Source organism: Oryzias melastigma, linkage group LG11 (assembly GCF_002922805.2).
Source record: "Oryzias melastigma strain HK-1 linkage group LG11, ASM292280v2, whole genome shotgun sequence".
Lineage (NCBI taxonomy): Eukaryota > Metazoa > Chordata > Actinopteri > Beloniformes > Adrianichthyidae > Oryzias > Oryzias melastigma.
The window spans coordinates 6,508,200-6,535,042 of NC_050522.1; the positions used below are offsets into that span (position 1 = coordinate 6,508,200).

The window sequence follows — 26,843 nt, forward strand, 5'->3', positions numbered from 1 at the left end:
TTGGGGACACCCAAACATCAAAAAGTGACACTTAATGTCTTCCCATGACATTTTTATTAATAATAATTAAAAAAAAGCATTCCCAGTTGTGTTTTAATTATGATTACGAAGTTTTTAAACAAAATCCTACAACCTAAGTTTCTTAAAAAGCCATTTTTCATGTTGATTTGAAGCCTCTGTTTCCAAAATCTCCTCTTAGGGGGCGTGGCTTTTAGAGCTGAGCTGATCAGCCCCGACCCCCGTTTGTGTGAATTTCTGATCACAAATGCTCTCTCTTTCAAACTGCATTTCCTCACCTGCTACTCATTGATCAAGATTTGAATAAATAAAACCTCAGAAATGCCTTTTTGAGCACAATTTTCTTCATTTGTGTCCTCCATTATCAGAAAAAAAAGCCACAAAAACATGTTAAAAACACCACGATCTACTTTGCTAAATGATGCTTAAAAGATTTAACATCTAAATAAAAGTCCTTACAAAACAACAGATGCTAACAGCAAATGCTTTTTCACTTGGAGATGTCTCCAGGCAGATTTTTAAAGAACGTTCAACCAAGCAGCGTATTGGAAAAAGCTAGAGGGCAATAAATATGATCAGAAGGAGCAAATGACACTATTTGTCTTCAAATTTGTCAAGGTAGATGAATAAAAGAAACAAAGCTCTGAATGTTTTAATGATGACTAAAATAAAATAAAAAAAAAAAACTAAAATTCGCATGTGTTTCTGAAAATGAGCAATCTCATTTCATTACCGTCCAATCAAAGCATCCAATCATGCAACAACATAACGAAGGCCTGAGTTGCTGCTTTGGATTGAGTACATTTTAAAAATGAATTGAAAGCCTTAATGAGAGATTTGTTCCAAGGTGTGGCTTAACGATATGCACAAGAGAGTTGAAACTGCAAATAGAGGGATGGCTTTTAATTCCGAGACGGCCTGTGCCGATCATGAAACCATGACAACCACCCACAGAGCAACAATGCAATAATCGCATGAATCTTGAGAGTGTGTGTTCCAATTTTCTGCCCAATAACGTCAAATTGTTACCACTGTCGTGGCATATTTTCCAAAAGGTGTTTTTTAGTTGGTGTGGAACACAGTCATCTTTTTCAAAAGCTCGCAATTCTAGAGTGACTTTTAACCTGAACCACTCTAGTGATTATTTCTGACCTTCAAGTGTTGTGACTAAACAGAAAGCTTCAGTAAGACTTAAAATATTACCCGTTTTATTCCAAAACTGACTCATATGGCAAAACCTAATAGTTATATCGAGAGGATGCTCACCTGATTCTTCCAATCTGAGAGTTTTTAAAGTGAAAACCCTTTGAATTCTAGATAGAAGCATGCTTGAAAACAGACGTGGAGTCAGGTAAATTTACCAAGTAACCAGTAGGTGGCTTATTACACAGTTGATGACAGTGCTAGAGGGATATGACTGTTTATCTTTGCAGCATCCCTCATATGCTTTAGTCACATGTATGTTTATATATTTTAGAGTTAGGAATCAATACACTACACGACACAATCCATGATACAATGCGCGATACATGGCTCATGATATTGATGATATCGCAATACTGTGAAAATTAGTCAGTAGCCGGGATAGGCTCCGGCACCCCCGCGACCCCGAAAGGGAATAAGCGGACAAGAAGATGAATGAATATATAAATACACCTGTCATAAGTCAGATTGATGGTGTAGGGTCAGAGGTCATCTGTCAAAATGATTTAGATGTAAAGTATATTCCTATCCTCTCTATCACTTATAGGTCCATGGAAAAGTGGGACGGGACGGTTGGGGCGGAGCCGCTGTAGCTACCCACATTAAAAACTGTCCAATGTTTGTAAACATCTGGGTTCCCGCAAACTTCTTTCAAACAATATTGAATTCCTGCTGTACACGATGTACAAAAAGTAAAGCAAGAAAAAGACGAGCTGCTATGACCTCCATTGTTGTTGCTTTTCTAGTCGAATTACAATGACGCAACGACTGTAGCGGTACACACCGCAGATGCGCCGTGAAAATAAGCCTTTCAGTCAAAGCGGTTCACCAGCTTTAACTGGACCGTATTATTCCTTATCGAAACGGACCAGACCGCTCAGTGGAAACGAGGCTCAAGTGTTCTTGGGCAAGAAGCAGAAATGTGAAAATCCAGTCAGAGGATGGAGCTCGGGAACTGGACTGTTATCATTACTGGAGCTGCAGATCATGATGTGAGACTTAAATGGTTTGACCAATCACCAAATTCAGCGGTAATACCTCAATTCAACCTGTAGGGGGCAGCACACAGATGATTTTGACTATATTTTCAAGAATTAAACAAACTGATTGTAATTTGTCAAAATTTTGGCAATGACCAACAGACAGCACTTCTAAAGCCCCATTTATAGAGATCAACAGACAAAAAAAGTTTATTTGGGGTTTTGTTACGCTTTAAAGCATTTCAGGCCTTATAGGGAGGTAGTAAAGCGTGATATAGGCATATGCAATTTAACATTTAAAAAACTGGTTTTAAATGATCCAGATACAAAGACAGCATGCAGCCACATTGATCCGTCATGTTTTAAACCGTCATTGTTTAGAGGCCTGACCTAGAGGGGTTAAAAAAGCTTTCAGTAGTTGAAACTAATTGGAACACCAGTTCAGTACATTCTTAAAATGAGCAAGTTGACAACACAGGCAGAACTAGGATTGAAATCTGGACATTTTCCGACGTCTGTATTTACTTTAAGTTAGTTATTAGTTCTAAATACTATAATCACAGCTCTATAAACACTGCAGCCTGAGGACATAAATGCTAAGTTTGGTGGTTGAGATAAAACAGAGTTCTGTTTCCTCCCCTTATAGCACTGTGTCCTTAGGCGATGTGTTTAATCACATCTAACCTCTGTGAACGTGGCACCCAGTTAAGAGATTTTTTTTCTTTTAATGGAAGGCATTATATAAACACTTTGCACTGCTGTCTGACTTTAAGTGTGAAACACAAACTTTTCACAGTCAGTTTTTTTCTCCATCTGGTTTCTAATCGCATTTGAAACGTCATGTGTTAATGTGACCGCCTGCTCGAGGTGATTGGTACAATAGGAAAGGTCAAGTTGGAACAATTATAGTAATGTGCTTAAAAGCAGGACGGCTTGTCTAATCGACAGCCTCCCTGAGATCGTGCCGTGCTGATCTTTTAATAAAAGAAGAGTAAAAACCTCTGGAAGTGATGTGCAAATACTGTCTGACACAGGTCAGACTTTCTCAATGCACGTTTGACCCACTTTTGGATGAAAACATGCTCTCATTAAGCACTTGCAGTGCAGGTGCATTCCCTTTCATTAGTCTGTTTTTTCTGCTTTCCAGACGAGTCTGAAAGCTGCCCCGCATCATTACCATCAGCCGGAGATTAAACGGACGGAGATGGAGAAGAGGATGATGGGAGGGAAAGGGACAGAGAAGACAAGGGAGGAAGAGAAAGAGAGATGAAGGTGAACTAACATGGCGCTGCTGGCTGTGGAGCTGGACATAGCGGTGCTCGAGATCACGCCACACTTGGAGCATTTCAGGAGCAGTCGGCTACGCGCTTCCGCCGGGACGCTTTTGGTCACATTACACACACATGAGACCATATGAGGAAGAAAGTGGAGGGTGGGATGGAAAACATAAGGAAACAGGAGCGGTAATGAACAACACGGTGAGGGTGGAAACAGTTGCAACCAAAAGAAAAGAGGGGTGAAAAGAAGAAAAAAAGGGAGAGGGGAGGGAGAAAAAAAGAAAAGCAAATTAAAAACAGATCATAAAAGTAGCTGCAATGAAGAAAAACAGTCAAGAGATCCATTTAAAGCAAGAGGATAGAACATGAGAGATGGACACTAATGTTACAACAGTTGTGTTGATTTACAAATTAAAGAGACACAGACAGGAAACGCACAAATTGTGTCATTGATATGCTAATACGTGCCACAAACCGATCGTATGAAAAAACAGTATTAGTATCTTCCTTACAGGTAACTCCTCAGCAGTTTTCTTGTACGTGTTTGGGTTGTGCGCTTCAATTTTAGATTAAACAAAACGGCGGAGGCTAACGCCGGCTATGCTACATTAGCTTCCTATCACAGCTCATTGCCTCACTGCCAACCACGTCCCCGTGGCTTCATAAAGAAATACATTATGCTAATGACCGGCTGTCCTGTTTGCAACACTACTGCAGTGGCATAGCGAGATCTTAGGTAACAATACAAGTGTGATCTCTGTGCACACACCCCAATGCTTAATGCTCAAATGCGTGTGTCTGTCTGCACACAAACATATCTGTATTTTTCCAGATGATAAAGCGGTCCGGTACTGTTAAGTTAATTCTCGTGAGCAATCCACTCAGTGTAGACCGCTAGCATGTTACTAACACATTATGTATCATCGCCAAGGATAGCAAGGAACATTTGCAGTTCCACTGCAGACCAGGTCTTGCTCTGCGTTTGCTGGTATTTTCAAATTAGTACACAGGAAACTGCAAAACCCAGAATGCTTACAAACGTTAACCTAAATGAGTGCTATATTGGCACGTTCTAATGTTGACATCACTTATAGCCAATCAGCGGCTCCGCCCCATCCATTCCGTTCCACTTTTCAATGCACCTACAATCGAAGGGGGCCCTCAAGAGGTACGGGTCGGTACTGTTTGATTGGTCAATTTTACAATGAAAATACCGGACTGTACCGGACCGCACAGTGGAAACAAAGGCTTAAGTTACGTTTTTTTTACAGAGTTTGGCTGGGGGTGTGGCTAATAGTCAGGTGTGATTTTTTTTAATACCACTAGAGGGCACTGTAGACGTGTTTACTACTGACAGCAATGCAGAAGAAGAACTTCTCAGTCTTATGTCGAGCTTGGTGGAATTATTCCAAAGCAAACAACAGATTTATTGATGTAGAGTTATACTAGGAGTTGTTAGCATTTTCTTAGGTTATATGAATTAATGCTCATAAGTTGCACTAATATCAGTCTATTAATTTCATCTATTTCGCTACTGTAGCCTCACTTCCACTGAGCAGTTTGCTTTTACGGCGCATGTGTGGTGCAGTCCACTCGCTCGTCATTGTGTTATGGTAGTGCGACGACTAGAGAAACAGCAACAATGGAGGTCGTCCTGCAGCTCGTCTTCTTCTCTTTTTTTTTTTTTACTTCTGGTATATCATGTATAACAGAAGTTTAATGTTGTTTGAAAGAATATTGTTAGCGGCTAAGAAGAATACTGCTGTAAAGAGGACAACCACCAGTTTAGCGCGATGTTGGTGATTTTTAAAATCATCGTCACTTTCTGCCAATTAATGGGTGGCTAGAGCACCAACCATTCCATTATATTTTTCAACGGATAGGAGCCCTCAAGAGGTACGGAAATGCTCAAAATACCGGACCGTACCAGACCGCATCGTGGAAACAAGTCATATTATTTTACATATGTGACTTCTATACGAATTTTACTTTTAATAAATAGCACCAACCACTAGAGGGCACCTTTTGTGTGTATCAGTAATTGCTAGTGATAGCAATGCAGAATAAAAGCCGCTCAGTCTTATGTCGGGCTCGGTGGAATTATTCTGGAATTTTTCCAAAGTAAACAACGTCTCTATTGATCAGAACTGATATAAAGGTTTGTTAGCGTTTTCTTTATGGTTATCTGAATAATTGTTCATAGGTTGCACTACTATATTAGATTCCTTGGATGTTTCATGAAGTTGAGTAAACATCAATGTGTTATGGTGGTGAAGTTTCCAGTGAGCAGTCCGGTACGGCATGGTCCGGTTCGATCTGGTATTTTGGTGTTTCCATTCTTAAATGGACCCATTAAACAGTTCCAACTTGTACCTCTTGAGGGCCCTCATCTGTGGTAAATCTAATAGGACAGGACGAATGGGGCGGAGCCGCTATTGAGCCACCCGTTGATTGGCAGAAAGTGATGACAACATTAGAAAGCACCAGTATAGCGCTAAGCTAGCAATTCCGCTTTCCTCTTTACGACGGTATTCTTCTTTACCTCCAAAAATATTCTTTCAAAAATCATTAAATTCCTGTTCTACACAATGTAGAAAAAGTAAAGCAAGATAAAGACGAGCTGCTGGATGACTTCCAATGTTGTTGCTTTTCTAGTCGTCACACTACAATGACACGATAGCGATCTACACCACCGCTCAGTGGAAACAAGGCTTTATTTTCATCTATTTTGTTACTATAATTTGCCTTTCCAGATTCAATGTCTGTTCTTGGTCCAGAATTTTGCTTAATAAATGTTTCCTAAAGTTGCAACTTACATTCCAAAAAACACGATAGGCTTAATTTGGGTTTTTTGCCGGCTAACAAAACTAATCAAAGCCCACATGTGCCTCTATAACCCTCGTCCCCATAAACAATCAATTTGACTTTAAACAAACGATTCACATTGGTGGATGTGCAATGAGACAAACAAAAAAGAGAATGAGAAGTCGGCAGAATCAATACGTATGAATATTAAGAGCCAAGAAGATCTCCAGTGCTGCATGGATAAGATGACACCCCCGCTAACAGCTTTATTGCATGCACCAGTGATTGATCTGCATGCATGTCACAGGAATGAATATATTAAGTGTCCATATGTGTCAATAAAGCATGAGGTCTAAAAAGGTATAAAGGAAGATTTCTAGTTTTGATCGATTTTTATGTCCTGCTCGTCTGTGAAGACCAGTTTGGGAAATGAGATGTGGAGGTGATACTGAAATACATCTCGGAGAGCAGCAGAACACGACAGATGTCGGCTCATTTTCTTAGCAGATTGGATCATACTTTTTGATTATTGCTAGTGGAAACAGGTGTACAAGTGTGTGTTTGTGCAGACAACCATGACAGGAGTTTAAATTAGTCGCTACAAAATTATTTCTCTGGTAAGTTTGGCAAACAGCAAGAGTCTCATTTTGTTTTCACAATAAAAAAATAAAAAATAAAAAAAGAGTGAATGTATTCACTTACCCCGCTCGCTGCTTTTTAGATTTGTCTGAAATGCCATCGCGAGACATGAGCTTGTTGAACACCACAATTCCAATGAGCATGTTCACCTGCAAAATACAGGATATTTCATCATGTTAGAAGTAGTGATGAATAAAATACATATTTACTTTGAATTTTAATTAGTCACTTTGATAGTTGAGGCCAAAGAGAGAAATATGTTTATCTTTTTTTGCATTTCAAGTAGAAAAAAATGAAGATTTGTTTGAAATGTTACATACATTTTTCTTTGTGGAAAATAAATCAATGATGAAGACAAAATAGAGTTAAAAAAACACACAAGAAAAAAGCATTAACTCAGTGGTCCCTCATTACTCCCAGGAGTTATGTTCCAAAATTAACTCGACAAAATAGTCTTTCATTTTTAGTAATTTTATGCAGGAGTTATAGATGTTTATGGCTATAAAACTCCTCACTACAAACTTTATACACTTTTCTCAATCAGAAAAGAACATTTTCTCATGTTTCTATCTTGTTTAAACTCCAAAAGTTAAAAGAATAGAAAAAAAATCCAGTTTAAAAAGATTATATTTGTTTCCATCCTATAAAACTGAATTAATTTTGTTCAGGAAACACAACATAGAAGAGATTGATTAAAAATGGTCTACTGCTAATTAAGATGCAGAACACAATATACTGAGAAAAAAACCCTGAAAAATGTGCAAAACAAAAAAAAAAAAAAAAAAAAAATAGCAAAACAGTGAAACCATGAAAGCTGAACCACGAAGGACCACTGTATAGTACTTCAGAAACCTTTAAATACAATAATACTTTGGTGGACTGCCGTTTGACATGTCCAGAAGAGGATTTTTAGGTGCCAACTTTTCCTTTAAACACTGAAATAAGAATTTTATTGAAAGTCTTCCACAGATCGGATCAAACACTCTTGATGGGATTGAGACCTGGATGAACAACCTATGCATGAAAAGGACACACCGCTCTCCTCAAGCCATCCTACTGAACCGTTTCAGTCCTGTCATTATCATCTTGTTCTAGCTATCAGTTTTCTACCAACAAGAATGTTTTTGTGTTGCAGGCTTGTCAGTTAATGGGATTTATTTAATTAATGTGGTGGCCAACACGGCTCACGGAAATGCAAATGACAAGACGACAAAAGCCGAAGCGCAACAGCAAAAAGCCGAAGCACAACAGCGAAAGTCGAAGCACAACAGCAAAAGCTGAAGCATCACGACAAACGATGAAGAACGACAACAAAAATCGAAGCATGACGATGAAAGTCGAAGTATGATGATAAAAGTTGAAGCATGACGACAAAAGCCAAAGCATGACGTTAAAAGTTGAGGCACGACGATAAAAATTGAAGCATGATAACAAAGGTCAAAGCATGACGACAAAAGCTGTAGCACAACGTTAAAACCAGAAGCACGACAACAAAAGTCGAAGCATGATGACAAAAGTCGAAGCACGACATTAAAAGTTGAAGCATGACGACAAAAGTTGTAGCATGACAACAAAAGTCATAGCATCACGGCAAAAGCCGGAGCAGGACGTTAAAAGTTGAGGCACGACGATAAAAATTGAAGCATGACGACAAAAGTCGAAGCATGACGACAAAATTTGAAGCATGACGACAAAAGCCAGAGCACGACGTTAAAAGTTAAGGCACGACGATAAAAATTAAAGCATGACGACAAAAGTTGAAGCATAACGACAAAAGTTGAAGCATGATGACAAAAGTCATAGCATGACGGCAAAAGCCGGAGCAGGACGTTAAAAGTTGAGGCACGACAATAAAAGTCGAAGCACGACAACAAAAGCCGAAACACGACGACAAATGCCAAAGCACACTGACATAAGCTGAAGCACGACAACAAAAGCTGAAGCGCAACAATAAAAGTCAAAACACAGCCACAAAAACAGAATTACAACATTAAAAGCCATAGCATGATGCCAAAAGTGGAAGGACGACAATACAAGTGGAAGCACAACAATAAAAGCCGAAGCACAACAACAAAAGCCAAATCGTGTCGATAAAAGCCACAGCACGATGATAAAAGCCGAAGCAAAATGCCAAAACTTAACAACACTGCAACAAAAGCTGAAGCACAACACAACAATAAAAGCAACAACATGATGACAAAAGCCATAGCATGATGACAAAGGCTGAAGCACAGGGACAAAAGCCACAACACGACCACAAAAGCGGAGCACGGCACAATGGAAAAACCACAGGATGACGACAAAAGCCAAAGCACAATGACCACGATTGCAGCCGCTGCAATGGCGACCGACAGCTCTCTTTTTGCCCACTAGCGACCTCCACTGCCCAGCGACCGGGAGCCTGGGCGGCGGCCTATGCCAGCTCAGCACCAGTGGCGACGCTCGCTAGCTCTGTCAGACCCCGAGTAGCTATCTAGCTTTCCAGCCGCTATAATCTCAGTAGATGGCAGCAGTCCTACGTTTTTCAAAAATGATGTGCGAATAGACACTTTCAATCAAGACAATATTAAAAAAAAACGCAAAAGTTAGTTAAGAGATATACCCCCAAGTTTTATTTCTATTCATCCACTCTTGGGTTAATGCTCAAAGTTTCAAGCCATTGAAGCACCAATAGCTTGAAAATGAATAAAACCAAAAAAAAGAAAGAGTCCATTGTTCACTTCTGTTGTGGCTTTTGTCGTCATGCCTCGGCTTTTCTTGTTGTGTTATCTTTTGTATTTATGTGAGCAATGTGGACACAGTAAATTAAAGACACAAAAACACTGACAAAATATTTATATTTTGAAGATGTTTTGACAAAAAACAATGAATTAAATAAAAAAAAAAAATAAAGAAAACAGGATTCTCCTTGCTGAAGGAGTTTGTATTTAAGCTCTTCCAAACATCTGGCTTTTTGGATTCTGTGATACAGATTCAATTAGGGACACAAATGCGCACATGCAAACACACATACCTAAACAAAGCCTTATAAATTCCCCCTCCTCTTAAATCCAGTCCATCTGGCAGATTCTCTGTGCTGATGACATATTCTTTATAATCCTGACTTATAAAATCCATCGGTATTCTCCTCCACCTGCTTTGAGTGTCTGTAGTGTTTGATCATTCATCTGCTTGTTTGAAATGTAAGCAGTGCAATGCATCAGAGGCGACTGACATTGGCATGCTCGTCTATACCTACTTTTTTTTTAAGTGATGCTATTATTACAAATGGATATGTGCATGAATTCTTTCCTTAAGCTGCCAATAAAAGCAGCCCCCAGCTAAAGAAAAAGAGGTTATATATTCAACACATGGCTGTGAAAATCTTCAGAGCTGAGAAGTTAAACTCCAGCTTTTCTGCCGTCAGTTAAATTTGTATTTTCTGCAACTTTAGCGAGAGCCACATTTCTGCTTGAAGCTTGCTACATCTGAATGGTGACTCATGCAGCTGCTCGCACAATTCCTGACAAACTCCGTCTCCCTCTGATCTCCTCGGCTCTCGTGTGTGTGTGTCACTGCTGACAACTAACAACGATGCGCCAGATTGTGAGAGGGCCATTGTGACGCCAGTCATGTCTGGTCCCTGAGCTGTGTGTCAGCATCATCCTGCTCTGCTATTTGCCCAAGGCCAGGTTCATTAATTAGAGAAGACTCCTGCGGGAAGGTCTGTGTTTCTATGCCCAGCGTCCCATTCTCATTACAGCTGTTTGTTAAAGTGGGGCCCTGGGAGCAACAGCAGGGGTGGGGGGGTGGGGCTGGGCCAGTCATCCGGGGTGTGGAGAGTAATTTGACATTGCGGAAATGAACCGAAGGTTGGAATATGCAAAAATAATGAATATAAAGAAAAATATATTTTTCAGCTTCATTGATGTATGAGTTGAATAGATTTGTAAACCGATGAGTCTGATGTCATCCGTAGAAAATGGCTCATTAATTATTTAAATCACACGTATGAAAGTCGAGGCCCGGGGGCCGGATCCGGCCATTCGGGTAATTCTATCCGGCCCTCTAGATCATTTTATTTTATTGTTAGCAATGGCCCGATGTTATTTTGCGCTTATTTTTAACTTGTATAATTTTGACAAAATATATTTTTATGGAGAGTAAAATGTTGAAAGCTATTGAAGTTTTAAGTTGATTTATATCTGTTTTTGGACTATATTGGTATTTAGTAAGATTTTTTTAGACTATTTTTGAGTTTAGCTAATATTTCAGCTACATGCTAGCTGTTTTGACAAATTTAGGCTTTTATTTTTAATTTTTTTAGGCTATTTTGGAGTTTGGCTAATATTTACAAGCTAGCTGTTTTGGCTAATTTAATCTTTTCTTTCATTTGCTTAGGCTGTTTTGCACTTTTGCTAATGTTTCAGCTACATGCTAGCTGTTTTGACTAATTTAGGCTTTTATTTCTAAGTTTTTTAGGCTATTTTGGAGTTTGGCTAATGTATACACGCTATCTGTTCTTACTAATTTCGGCTTTTTTAAATTTGTTTTAGCTATTTTGGTGTTTAGCTAATATTTCAGCTACGTGCTAGCTGCTTTGGCTAATTTAGGCTTTAAAGTTTTTTAAGGCTGTTTTGGAGTTAGGCCAATATTTACAAGCTAGCTGTTTTGGGTAATTTAATCTTTTTTTTTCATTTGCTTAGGCTGTTTTACACTTTTGCTAATATTTCAGCTACATGCTAGCTGTTTTGACTAAGTTTTTTTAGGCTAATTTGGCACTTGGCTAATATTCTAGCTGGCTATCAGCTTAAGCGTTCTCAGTTACCCAATTTAGCATCTTCAGCTATCATCACTAGCATCTTCAGGTCAAATTCAGCTTACAGCATTCACAATGGCATTATCACAGGTAATGCTATATATCTAGTTCATAATTATGTTAAAAAGTTATGGTTTTAAAGTTTTAAAAAATTAGTTTCAGAGTGTTCAATAAATGTTTATCTTGTTCGGCACACGGCCTAAGGTGTTTTGGATTTTGGCCCCTTGTGAGATTGAGTTGGACACCCCTGATTTAAATCAATTGTCTATTCACAACAAATCATGTCAAATTCATGTACACTGTCTTTGTTTTAATAAGTGTCAAAGTTTGAACTATTTAAATGTTCCCTCAGTTAGTTTCAATAAAGCAGTTATACCAAAAAATAATTACAAATTTTGTTTCAACTGTTCTATTTAAGATTTAATGTAAAACACTTACTAAATTATAAATCACTTCACATGTTGTACTGTCCAATAATTTTGCCATATTTTAGTTATTGCGCAGAGATTTGGGGCAATAATTACCTGACGTCAACTCTTTGTTCTTCAGAAAAGGGCCATACGAGTTATTCATAAAGCTAGTTATTTCTATAGTGCTCATCTACTTTTTATTTATTCGAAATTATTAAAAATAAAAGATTTCAATTATTTAACTGCACAAATTAAAATAAATTTCTGCCTAATAACATATAAAAGCTGTTTACAAATAGAGATAGAGGGTAAAACCTAAGAGGCCATTTCAGATTTATATTAAATAAAACTCGTACCAGAAGAAAAGAATTCTGTATTTCATTTTGTGGTGCAAGACTGTGGAATAGAATAACTGACAAAACAGAAAATAAGGCAATTTCAACTCCAATACAGATCAACAATCTTTAATGACTATACAGGCATTAATGAATCACCGGTTAATTGTGTATGTACAAATATTTGTGCATATATGTAAGAGTACATATGTATTAGCATGTATACATATGTATATAGTATATATAGGTATTTCTTAATTGAAGTCAATGGGATTTTGGCTTCTTGGAGCCAGCGAGCACTTAACATTTGATGGGGGAGGGGTCCAATTCTCATATACAGTCAATGATCCCAACTATTGAAAAATGACCCCAAAGATACTCCCTTTTCCATGACTCCCTTGGTTCCGGGAAAGAATGATGCCAATTATCGGAGGAAAGTTTTGAACACACTACCCAGATTTACTCTGTTCTAGCGTTGGATGGAATTGGAATCATCCACCAGGGGATTCATTTAGCCCAAATGCGTTAACACAATCCAGCGGCACATAAAAACTGATGATTTAAAGACCAGTGAGTTGCAATCAATGCACCCAATTTGGTTGAACAGAACAATAGAGACTGGTATTTGGTTTTACATAAAAATGTCTACAGGAGCAATTAGTAAAAACAAAGTGCATATTGATGCTTTGGTGCCACGCTATTCATGGGATATTTATGCAACGGGACGTTTTTACATTTGATGTGACTGAGTTGTAATTCATCTCTTAAAAAGCTTTTTTCTGACTTTACTTTTCTTCTGAGCTGGTATTTTCCACTTTGAACATGTTGGTGCTCGGTGTCAGAGCGCTGGCTCCAGAGGTCTGAGCGCGGTACATAACTCAGAAAAAGTCAGAATTAGACAGCGTGACCTGTGAGAGTCGGGAGCCTGGTTGATCTGACAGCTAAGGGAATGTCTCCAAGACAAAGCACGTTGGACAGACTCACCAACACGATGACGGCAGCGGGACCCACGAAGGCATAAAGCAGACCGCCCTCCAAAGATAACCAGCAACTAGAAGAAAACCAGAAGAAAAGAGAAAAACAAGATTAGTGTCTTTTTCTTGACTTGAACACTTAGTAACCACAGCATGTGCACTTTCAGTGGTGTTTCACCATCTGGGTTGGGGCTGCTCTTTTTTTTTTCTAAATAATGCCCTTGGTACTTAACAGATGCATTATAAGCAAAAGCTAAAACATATCCTCAAACTGCAAATTTAATTTGGTTTGAGAGCTATTGAGAGGTAATGAGTTTAAACATGTCCTCCAGTGATGTCATTAGAGCTTGTTCCACTCTCACTGTCATCCTAACTGAAGCGAAAAGATACAAAAGAAAAAAAAAATAATGATAAAAAGCAGGACCCAAAAGCTCTGTCATTTTGTGATTAAGTTGCTGAATTACTGTGTTACAAAGGAGTTTTTCGAGATGCTGGATGTAAAAAAGAAGAGCATTTGCTGTTCTCTGATGAGCCAGTGGGTTACGTTTGTACGTTTGCTTCAGTGTAAATGAACAAAAAGATTAATTCACACTTTCTGACAAAAACAAAATAATTTGTGCATTCTGGCACCATTTATGATTTATTTTAAGATTTAAAATATTAAATGTTATCATAATATATATATACATATTTTTTATATTTTCAGTTTAAATAAATTAAAAATAATTTAATGAGCAGGCACTGTTTGTTTATTTATTTATTTTCTGTTTATTTAAAACAAAAAACTATTTTTTTAAATAAATGTTAAATAAGATAAATGGACGAACAAAGCAGAATGGAGGGCCGGTTTATTTATCAGTTCATATATCTGTATCTATATATATAGATATGTGTGTGTGTATGTATATATATATATATATGTATATATTTATATATATATAAAGTGAAGATCTTCTGAGAAAAGGTTTAAAAATGTTTTAAAAAAGTAAATAAATAAATAAACATGCTAGAGGACCCTTATGTATTTGTTCATTGCCAGTGTTATTTCTTTTACTTGTTTAAAGCAAGGGTTAAAAAAAATTCTCAAGATTAAAAAAATAAACACATATCTGTTTTAAATATCTTTATTTTTTTTATTTTTTGCAGAATTTGATTTACTCAAACTGAATTTAAAGTCCAAATAAAAATTTTAGTAAAGTTCAAAGACAAAAAAAAATGCTCCATAAAGAAATAAATAAATAAAAAACAATTATAAATCAACATTAAAATGCAAAACATTTGTCATTTTTGCAAAAATCATAGATCAGAGCATATATAAATATATATTTACATTTTAAGAATATTTTTTTTTTCTAAATAAGTTAGTCTAAATCCAGCATTTTTATTTAAGAATGATCTTTATTCAATTAATATCCATTATTTAGGCATCGTTTGTTAAAGTATTATTTGTATGTTTCACTTGGGTCAAGCTACAGACTTGTGGTAGAAAACTTAAGGGGGACTCTGTGAGGAAACTGGAATAAACAGCTGACAAATCTATGTTTACTTTACGCATGCATATGTACCTATCCGCTGATATCCACTGAAAACGTTAGTGGTCACAATATGGATTTTTTTCTGTGTTAAAAAGATTATGGGAAGAAGAGGAATCCATTTTTTTCATCATATCGCAGTAAAATAGCCCTGTATAGACCTGAGCAAGAGTAAGAAGCTTCCATTAGCCGTTGTTAATGAAAAGGAGTGGTGATTAGAGTGAGAGACGAGGCAGGAGGTCTGGAAAGAACACTTACTAGCTTGCTGTTCCGTAACCTCTTGCTCTGGTGAAACCCACTGACACTGCAACGACGAGGGCTGGAAGACCTGCAGACGAAACACAAAGAGACAGAAGGAGAGGAGATCAAAAGGTTTGGGCGATGGATAAAAGGGGCTTTAACGGGGCAGACAGGCACGTTGGCCAAATAAGGTTTCCCCATGTGAAAAACCACCAGACTCCTCCAATTCAAATGCAAAGCAGACTTGCAGTAGTGCGTACCATGACCTTATATGACTGAAACTGTGTAGGTTCAGTGCTATTCATGTGGTCTTTAAGTCTCGCTTTTAAAAGCCTTAATCACGTGCACTCGACCCATATGGGTGCTGTGGGCTTTTGGGTACAGAGGAGCTTAAGGTGAACACAGTTTGCACCACGTCAACATTTTACACCAAGCCTCTTCTGACTGTAGGTGGTGGACATGCACTAGTGTCTGGTAGCGGCACACTAGTGCCCTCTTCCAGACATGCCCGATGTGAGTGTCAGTGTCAGTGCTATGACCTGTGGATCGCAGCAGCTAAGAGAAAAAAGGTTGTACATGAACATTTCTGTTTTATAGGCTCACTGATTGACGTTTGACCTCGCCACTTCGTGGGCCACCTGCATGCCCGGTCCAGACTTGCCAAATACTCTCATCCCCATGTCGTTACAGATTGACGTTTGGTTGATACCCCTCTCACGTCACCTTTTGACGTGCTGGCTCTTCGCAACCCTCAGGACATAGTACCAGATGTGCGTTGGTCCTTGGAACGCGTCAAGTACAGGTACCCTGACCCAGTACCGTCACCCTAACCTTAACCCGGTACTGGTTCGTGGCCAGTACCGCATCTGGTACTGGTTCATGGCTGGTACTGCGTCTGGTACCAGATTGTGGCCAATACCCCGTCTGGTACCGGTTCGGGTCCGGTACCACGTCTGGTCCAGTGTCAGATTAGGGTTAAGGTACCACTGGGTTTGAGTACTGGTGTGCTAAGGATCATGGTACTGGACTATTTCTGGTTCGTGGCCCGGAGGTTAGGGACCCATGATTTAATGGAAACAGGTAAATACATCAAAAAACGACGAGTTAGGGACACTCAAAATGTCATAAATTGACGCAGAGGGGTCATTAACCAAATGTCAATATGTGACGACTGGGGAGTGAAAATGTGTTCAATATTCACCCGCTGACGGCCCGGGTCCACCCTTAATGGCACTTGTAACTAAGGCTTAAAATGGCAGCATCGCAGGCCGTCTTTCTTCCATTCATCATTAGATATAGATAAGGCTACCAACATATACATGTTTAGGTATCATATGTATCACACAGGTGTGACTGTGTGTATAGCATCACAATACCAATCATTATAGTAAGAAGTGAAGCTAAAAGGGGTCAAAAAGTACCACGTTAATTAGCTAAATCAAGCAGCTTGTGTTTGTCTGCTTGCATATGTGTGTCACAGTGGAAGATATACTTTGTGTTGCAGTGTGCCAAAAAAAAAAAAAAAGAAATATGCTGGACGTATAATGAGTTTGGCTCTGAAATATTCATGTAATTAACAAAGCTGTGATTATGACTGCAAATGAAAAGCAATTAGAAAAAGTCACATTAACATTAACAAATAAGATGGTGGAGAGCCAGCCCGGTCCACTAAGCGAGCGCGCACAAAGTTTCAATTAGTCAACAACATCGATCCAAAATTTACATTTGTGTGAGGCACCTGTGTGAGGCTCGCACACCCCAAGTCATAGCCTAAATCCATCGTTTCCACAGCAACAGATTCCAATCTCATAATTCAGAGAGTTCTGCAAAACGGATGTGAGTATGACATGAAGAGGACAAGACATTGACGCATCTGTTACAGTAAGTCCGCCGAACAGTCCTGCCGCAACCACACAGCAACCAACACACACTGTCAATATCACCCCATCTGTGACGGTACAGCGGTCCATACATTCTCTGCCTCTATCAGGTAAGGGCATCAGTGACTTGGCAGATTAGACTGCTGGGATCAATATGGAGTTAAATGAGCAGATCATGTGTGTGTGTGGAGGCAGCGGTGGTGTTGCAAGATTGTAATTTTCAGTGCTATCTCTAAGCATCTTGTGCGGTGTTGTGCAGATGTTATCATACGTTTTGATTATGTCCCTAACATCCCAGGTGCTTGTTGCACCGGCTTGTTGTACACTGAGGATGTGGAGCTGAATAGAAAACAGTAAAGTGCAGCTGAAAGACGCAAAGGAATGACATCATCTCTACTCTGCCTAGTGGGAAGGAATGACCACATAGCTGAATCGCAATTGAAAAAAAAATAAAAAAAACTATTAGGAACGACTTTTGGGAAATCAAGCCGCAAGTAATAGTTTATGGAATAGATAAATGGGATATAATGAGCATGGTGGGACTTAAGCACAATAAGGTGCTCTATGAAGAAGCTATTATAAATTTAGCTTTTATGCAGCAGTAATAATGCTGTTTTGCTGCTCCCAATCACCAGTCACACCGTCACACAACAATAGTTCAATCAGCATCCAGTTCATGAAAATGCCAATTCAACAACCTCTGGCACACAGGAATGGGCTGGGTTTTCATTTAATGACAAGCTTTCGATTAGCAGCTAGAAGTGGTAAAAGCAAGAAATGTTGAAAACATGAAAGTGAATTTTATACAATGAAATACACTGCTTGTTCGATGAAGAGCAAATTCCAAGGCTAAAAATTTAAAAAGAAAAATATTAGTTTGTTATAAATGGCTCTTCATATTCAACGTTGCCCGCTGCAAACCGTCAGTGTAAAAAGAAAAAGATAGAGCCAATCCAATTGTTGTTTTTTAACATGTTTTTCCTCATGAGGAAGGTCATAAAAAAGGAAATGAAAACTGCATTTCTGTGGTGAATCTGGAGCAGATACAATCCTCCCATTTGAATAAAGCTCTCGCTTGCAAAGAGCGAGTGAAGCGGGCGCCCTACTGGTTGAAACGATGCATTACAGCTGAATTTTGTGATTGGTCAACTCAAAAGTTTCACGTCATCTTGCTCTGCAGATCCAGTTTAAAAGCTTTGCCCATCTTTGAATCTGTAACGGTCGGTTGTTATCGTGTTAGCTTTAACATGGCTCGTAGGTGTTTTGCCTTTGGTTGTCCAAAATCCACTGGCTTGTACAACTTCCCAGCTGACTTGGAAGTCAGGGAACAGTGTTTTAGTTCAATTCGCATTAAATCCATCGTACTCAGTCCTGGCAATTTGATTTGCAATGAACGATTCACTCAGGATTGTTAGCTTAAAACATCAGTGTTTATTAGCTTATGATGCTAGCGTCATTTTACCACTCAGACCATGGTCCTCTTCGGTCTGGACAATGAGCACTTGCCTCGAGAGAAAAAAACTCAAGCGTCCTCATTTTTGTTTCACAGCTAACATTAGCTTGGGGTTCTAACGGGCTGTAAGTTAGCGGTTAAGCATGTAAACAAAGAGATGATGGGATATCCTCAGAGGCTTAGTACTTGCTAACAGTCCCGGCCATAACACAGAGGCGAATTTCTATTAAACTACTGCTGTTTTGCAGAAGTTATGCCGACAACAACAGTTTTTTTTCCTTGAATGGAGTGGGGCTTTTTTTCTGCTTCTGCTTCTATGGCTAACTGCAAAGAAGTCAAACTATCATTGTAGTAATTAATTAAAAAGTAAATTTTATTTTTGGGGATTTTCTTCATTCATCTTCCTGACAGCTTTTTTCCCTTCCGGGGTTGCGGGGGTGCCGGAGACTAACCCGGCTGCTGATGGGCGAAGGCGGGGTTCACCCTGGACAGGTCGCCAGTCTGTCGCAGGGCCTAAACACATCAGCCCCCGGTAGGGTTTGAACCGTCTACCTCTTGATTGTCAGAGCAGGAGCTCTAACCGCTAGGCCATCTAGAAGGTGGGGGGTTTTTATTGTTCCCTGATATTGATAAGGAATACTGTGGTCACTCAGTTTCCTATGCAAGCTTTGTTTGTTGTCTTAATACTATGTACTGTATTTAAGATGACCAACTCTATATAATACTCTGTTGTTGTAAAAACTCAGAATAAACAATAAGTAAAAAAAATAAATAAAAGTAAAATAGCCTAGTCATGTAGGCTAAGCCCAAATGGAATGGTATTTTTCGTACTAGTACTGACTAGTACCAAATGTTAAAATGTCTCGTAGATGAGGTGCTATTGTAAAAGCGACTGTGGAACCACATGGTCAAAAATACAGAGTTGTGTTTGTGCGACTGCTCACCCCAGCCGAGGCACAGGAAACGCTTGCGGATGATCCTTGACCTGGTCTTTCCAATCACTGCCAGGTAAGACTGCCATGCCTCGGTCAACACCCAACAGAAGGAGGCCAAGAAGAAGAAGTGCAAGAAGGCAGCAGTCACAGCACAGAGGCCCTGAAACAGAAATACATTTGTAAGGCAAAGAAGTTCTAAGAAACATCTTGACAAATACAGTATCTGCGCGTGTTAAAGAAGCTGCTTTACCTTGCTGATTGTTTGCGATTGTCCGGCCAAAATCAATAAATTGGAGGCCAGGATGGAGAAACAAAAGTTCACCAGGATGATTGATCTCTCTGATCGGATATACCTGCAGAGCAACGGAGAAAACAGAAGAGTCACATCAGCTATGGAAAAGGACAGACAAGTGAGATGAACAATATTGACAGACTGATGGCTGGAACAGACGTTTGGACAATAGTCATTAGCTTAATTTTGTCATCTCTGTTGAGCTAATCGTCACCGATCTCTGCAGCAGCTAAAATCATTTGTTCCACATTAAGCCTCATTCTGGTTTGTCCACAGATGACACAGACAAAAAAAAAACACACAATTTTTTGGGTGTTTCCGCACTGAGTTATTACTAAAGCAATTTAACTGGTAGCACAGACTGTGTGAGAGTAAAAATACTGATGTGGTATTTGAAGATAAGGGGGTGTATATTTTTTATATTTATGTGTGTGTGCAATGACCTCCAAAAGGCAGCATAGATGAGCAGTAGGATGAGCAATGCAGTGCAGGAGACCCCACACCCCACCATGAGTGGTACAGAGGGCATGCTGGTGGGACCCATATCCTGAAGAAAAAGAAGAGTGAGGTTAATCAATATTGGATTAAATAACAACAAAAATCACCTAAATGATAAAATATAGGAAAAATCAAAACCAGTTTTGGTAGAGAAGATTGAGTATTTATTTATTCAGTGTAAATATTATATGTATGTATAGGTGTATGTGTAGAGGTATAGATGTATGTGTTGATGTATGTGTTGATGTATAGATATATGTATAGATGTATATCTCGATGTATAGATGTATGTGTAGATGTATGTTTCAACGTATAGATGTCTAGATATATGTAGGCTATAAATAAATGTATGTATAAATTAACAGATGTATGTCTAGATGTATAGATGTTTGCAGAGGTATAGATGTATGTGTAGGTGTATAGATGCGTAGATGGATGTTTCAATGTATGTATAGGTTTATGTCTAGATGTATAGATGTATGTGTAAATGTATGTCTAGATTTCTAGATATATGTGTAGATGTCTAGATTTATGCATAGTTGTAAAGATGTATGTCTCGATGTATAGATGTATGTCAAGAGGTACAGAAGTATGTCTAGATGTATGGGTAGAGGTATAGATGTATGTGTTGATGTATGGATATATGTATAGATGTATATCTCGATGTATAGATGTATGTGTAGATGTATGTTTCAACGTATAGATGTCTAGATGTATGTAGGCTATAAATAAATGTATGTATAAATGAACAGATGTTTGTCTAGATGTATAGATGTTTGCAGAGGTATAGATGTATGTGTACATGTATGTCTAGATTTCTAGATGTATGTGTAGATGTATAGATGCGTAGATGTATGTTTCAATGTATAGATGTATGTATAGGTTTATGTCTGGATGTATAAATGTATAGATGTATGTGTAAATGTATGTCTAGATTTCTAGATATATGTGTAGATGTCTAGATTTATGCATAGTTGTAAAGATGTATGTCTCGATGCATAGATGTATGTCAAGAGGTACAGAAGTATGTCTAGATGTATGGGTAGAGGTATAGATGTATGTGTAGATGTATGTCTCGATATTTAGATGTATGTGTAGATGTCTAGATGTATGTATAGATGTAAATATGTATGTGTCAATGTATAGATGTATGTCTAAATGTATAGGTGCATGTCTCAATGTAAAGATGTATGCATGGATGTATAGATATATCTGTAGATGTATGTCTAAATGTATGCATAGATATATGTCTCGATGTATGTCTAGATTTAGGATAGGCAACTTCAGGCCTCGAGGACTGCAGAGTCTGCATGATTTCCAGATATCCAAGCCCTACTCATGACTGATTACCTGGTTGAGGTGTGTCCAGTCAATTAGAACATGCCAGATCAGGGTATGTTGGAAAACATGCAGGTTTACGGCGCTCGAGTTGCCTATCCCTGGCCTAGATATATGTGTAGATGTATAGATGTATGTATAGATGTACGTATGGATGTATAAATATATGCATAGATGCAGTATATAGTACATTAATAACTGATATGTATTTTATTCAACATTTATTACTGGGATGTCATAATTCTCTGTTTAAAACCATTCAGTGCATGTGTATATATATGTATGTGTGTGTGTGTGTGTATATTGTAGATCATTAACCATTTGAAAAGGGATTGTTGTGAATTTTTACACAAATCATGTATCAAGATGAAACAAAACTGTGTCCCAAAAAGCAACTGAATCAATGTGAAAGTGACTCATTGCATCCTAATAATCCATAAATCCCTACAAGTTGATAAGGTTGATATGTTTGTAAAAAATATACTCTTGTTTGCTTCTTAAAACTGAAATTATTTTCTTGCAACCCTTTCTGAAGATTCACGACATTTTGAAACCTCACATGATTGATGAGGTTGTTGTCTACAAAACAAAATAGAACAAGTTGGTAATTTGTCCTGCTTGAATTTCTTTTGGGATCGTTGTGGTCATTGTAGGAATAACAGCTCCTGATGTTGAAACATATTTTCATTTCTAGGTTTAGAAAAAATGAACGTGCTGTCCTCTGTTCCGAGAATACAAAGCACTTACATCACATTTCCTGTGAGGCACATTCAGCTCATTTGTAAAAGTCTGTTAAAGCTTATTTGGAATTTCTGCTTTTTCCTTTTCATTATATGCAATTACCTTCAAATAGGATGTCGGAAATGCGTTGTGCCGAATGAGTCGATTTATGACAAATACTCAATTTTCTCTGAAATGTTTGTTTTTTTTTTCTTTGAAAGTGCAAAATTCCCTCTACTGTGTCAACCTACATATTTTTTCTTTCAGCTTTAGATGAAACACAGCCCTTAAATACCACGTCCAGGGTCAAGTACCAAGTAACTGTAGGTAACATATATCATTGAACCCTTAAAGTTGAGTTGAAGCAGGGAAAATGATCAAAAAGTACGACACTCGAAAGATGAAAATTTTGGAGAGAAATGGAATAGTTATGGACAAGTGAATGAAAAGTGGGAAGACAGCATGAGACAGTCAAAGCTTCCCTTCCAGTGGTTTCCCTGGCCCATCAAAGGAAGTCAATTTCTCAAGGGAATGTGCGGAATCGGCTGGAATACCAAATACAGTGCACACACAAACCCACACGCAGGAGAAAATAGTGGAAACAAAATCAAAACCATCCTTTACAAAAGAAGCAGCATAAAAAAAGAAAAGATAAAGATGGCATAAGACAAGCATCTGCTTCTGGAAAGAGCAGAGGGAGGAACAGGGGAGGGAAAGACAACAGAGGTTGATTGCGTTTGATTGTATTTAGAGAGGAAGGTCAAAGGATACACGGGCGTTTGCGCTTTCTGAAGTTTGACAGATCAGACTCAGGAGGGGTGGGTGGGGTGACCAATGACAAGCACACACACCCACTCAATTTTACAAAAATAAATCTTCTGCTTCCCTATGTTAGAACGGCCGCTAGCGGAAATACAAAATAAAAAAAAATTAAAAATAACAAAAAACGCTTCTGTTTTTAGTTTACTTCCAAAGAAATAAATTAATGAGAAAATTAAAGTTTTTAAATTGTAATTACTGCACTGTAAGGTGCAATCAAAAGCCTTAAAATTGTACAAAAACAAATCATACAAAGATGAATTCTGGTTGAGTTTACTGAAGTGATTTTGAGATTTTGTCAAAATAACAGCCTGTTTTCTTTATGGGTTTCACACAAGATTTGGTGTTTTTGGGAAGACGCTAACGCAGCTAATGCGTAGCAGTGTCGAACTCTGTTTTTTAATGTGTTACTAACAAGGCTGGGACTTAGCGTAGCGAAAATACCAGTTGTGTTAGTGGTATCAGTCTGTTTTTTTGTTTTTTACATGTAGCAAACAACTTTAGGTGTTATCATAAATACGCTAATGCGGCTGATATATAGTAACGTTGGACAGTGTTTTTTTTTTTTTTTTTTACGTGTTACTAACAAGGCTGAGAGTTAGCGTAGTCACAGTTACATGTTTTAGCTATGTCAATCTGTTTTTTATGAGTTGCAAACTAGGTATGAGGATTGTGAAAACACTTATGTGGCAAACATGTAGGAATGTCGGATTTTTTTTATTTGTGCGTGCTATGAACATGGTTGGGAGTTAGCATAGTCATAGCAATGTTAGTTTTAGCTGGATCAGTCTGTCTGTTTTTTTAGCAAGTTGCAAGCTAGGTTGGGGGTTATTGCAAATACACTAATGCGGCTAACATGTAGTGATGTTTTTTTTCTTTTTTTTTGCATGTTACTAACAAAGTTAAGAGTTAGCATAGTCACATTAACATTTGTTTAGCTTTATCAGACTGCTATTTTACAAGTTGCAAGCTAGGTTGGGGGCTATTATGAATACGCTAATGCAGCTAACATGTAACAATGTTTGATTTTTTTTCAGTGTTACTAACAAGGTTGGGATTTAGCATTATCACTGTAACATTTGTTTTAGCGTTATCAGTGAGTTTTCTATGGGTTCTAAAGAAGGTTGGAAGATACATGCATTGTGAATACGCTAATGAGGCTAACATGTACCAATGTCGGATCTTTTTATTTTATTTTATTTTTTTACGTTATTAAAAAGGTTAGGAGTTAGCATGGTCACAGTAACATTTGTTTTGGTAGTAGGCCTATCAGTGAGTTTTTATTGTTGCAGACAAAGTTGGGAGTTACAGGTATTGTGAATGTGGCTAACGCTACTAACGTGTAGCGTATTACTGGGACTACAGTTAAAATCTGACTCAGGGATTGAAAGTCTTATCTTTAACTTTCGTCTCACCTTATGCAACCTATAGTTTGATGCGCTTTATATACATACATTTAAAAATAGACCATTCATTGATGGTGCATCTTTTAATCCTATGGAGTGGAAAACTACAGTTTGTTTTTTTTCTTGGTTTTTTTTTGCATGGTTAGTATATCTGAATGACAAGCTAACAGGGATAAAAACAAGACAATCATTGGACGTGACCGTCCAAACCGACACACAAAGGTGTGACGACAGGCCGGAGGTGTTGTGTCATGGAAAGTCCCCTATCTTCAGAGCAGGGATTCTGTTGGACGCGGCGCGTGGTTCTGTTTTGGGAGCGTTTGCATTAAGCACAGACAGTTTAAAATAAGTGGGCTGAGGCTCTACTGCATGCGGCCCGGCTCCCTAGTGCCGCTTGGCCACCATGTGATGGAGAAGATAGCTATTTTCAGCTCTGGAAGCTTAACCTACTTATGTCCACTTACTGACACTTCCCTTCCCTGCACTACGACCTACCCCCCCTCCCCCCTTTTTTTGTTTCTTGGCAGTGGCCCCCCCTTCTTTCCCAAGTTCTTTTTCCTCTTCTCACTCTTCAATCTCACTGTTCCTTTCTCTATTGTAAATGAGCCAAATTAAAGTGCTAAAATGGCACATTAGTGAATCTGTTAAACATCCTTCACAGTCCTCTATTAGCAAACTTGCGCTAAGTGCACATTTAGGTAATTAGCAACATTTTGCGCATGTAGTGTGATACGTTTGTGAAAAGCTTTCTGGTCCAAGGAACTACATGTGGTCAAAAACAATGGATTCCTCTTTTGAATTTATTAATAGTGTTGTTTCTTTGTTTTCCTCTAAAGAAAGATATGATGTTTTTGGGAGTCCTTTAAAACATCTCAGATGCAAAACATCATATGGTTTTATAGAGTCACAATAACATGAGTAAATATTAATTCTGAGGGGTTAAATAAGCATATTCGTGGCAATTCTTTAAGTTCTGATAGAAGTTCCACCAATCAACATCAAGTTTGGGGAAAATCTCTTTGGTTTTATTTTAGTTAGACTGACATCTCAAATGTTTTGTGTAGCAACAAAGAATGTGGAAGGATTGTCTTCTTTATTAAAACAGTAAAAGAAAATAACTTAAAAAAATCCTAACTTGAAATAAAGAAACTTCTACAATCTCGGCTTTAAAAAAAATAATGGAACGATGAGCCAAAGCAGTCTTTTAGCTTTAAAGTGATCAGGCCGTGAACCAGACATGGATGAATTGTCTGATGAAATGTTTGTAATGACTTAAGATAACAAAATTGAAAAATTCCTTAAAAAATCAAGTTTCTTTACAGTCATAAATTGGATTTAGTCTAAGTTATCTCAATGGGGTTGAAAATAAAGTCAAAACAAATAAATAGTTGTTCAAAAAGGCCATCTAAGCCAGCACTTGAGCATAGATTAGCAGTAATACTTCCCAGACATCAAGAAAACAAAGCAAGGATGGAAGCAAATCATTAAAAAAATTACTATAATGTTGATATGCTTCAAATAATTAATAAATACATTTATTTATTAATAAATATAATAAACATCTTTTGTTCGTTTTAATTTTTAAGCACCTCTGCTCAACATTCATTACAATTCTGTACTGATTCAAATATTCAAATGGTAGGGAATCAGGAGCAGAAAAAAAATGGCATTTGAAATGTAGTTGTTGCATATGAACTACCATAATTTCCCTGCGTCGTTCCATTCTAACACATCCACTCGCAGACAAATAGATCCATGACGTCTTTGTTTTCCTAATCCAAGGTTCAAAACTGTACAGCTGAATATCTCCAATATCGCTCGACAATATTGCTCTGCTAAAATTAGCTTATGGGTTAAGAGGGGCTGTAAGCTAGAGGGAGAGAGTGTAGGCACATTTCTCATCAACTACTGCAGCTCTGCAAGAAGTATGTCCCAGAAAACTCGTTTTAAGATTTTGGCGAAAAAAGAAACAAACAAAAAAAATAATTATAATTAAAAGACCTCTAGGACCACTTCAGGAAAACACCTCAAACTGTTAAAAAAAGAAAAAACAATTAATTCATTCACAAAAGTTTTAATAAATCCCTTGGTTGTTAATCTGCATTCTTTTGTTTATTGTAAACTTACAGATATGTCATTATTACCATAAAAATGTGCTATATTTTATAATTAAACTTGATCTTTCGGCTCTTAAGAATTTTTTGTATCTAACTGCATGTAATCCTCTAAACATATTGTGTTATGTGAGATGTGTACTTCAGTGTCAGCACCAAAGACAGTTCACATGAGGC

At 38.0% G+C, this 26,843-nt stretch overlaps 1 protein-coding gene across 21 annotated transcripts in view; it reads right to left on the reverse strand.

Annotated features, from left to right (window-relative positions):
- adgrb2 (adhesion G protein-coupled receptor B2) overlaps positions 1–26,843 on the reverse strand; it is a 346,501-nt gene that overhangs the window by 57,297 nt on the left and 262,361 nt on the right. For 20 of the 21 annotated variants that reach the window (XM_036214184.1, XM_024293674.2, XM_024293614.2 and 17 more), the window contains 7 exons: positions 20,215–20,318; positions 19,730–19,832; positions 19,489–19,639; positions 15,230–15,299; positions 13,450–13,516; positions 6,986–7,071; positions 3,484–3,582 (listed from right to left, as the gene is read on the reverse strand). In XM_036214184.1, the coding sequence (XP_036070077.1) occupies positions 3,484–3,582; positions 6,986–7,071; positions 13,450–13,516; positions 15,230–15,299; positions 19,489–19,639; positions 19,730–19,832; positions 20,215–20,318 (680 nt within the window). The remainder of the gene's footprint in view (positions 1–3,483; positions 3,583–6,985; positions 7,072–13,449; positions 13,517–15,229; positions 15,300–19,488; positions 19,640–19,729; positions 19,833–20,214; positions 20,319–26,843) is intronic. The other variant, XM_024293574.2, reaches the window with a different exon arrangement.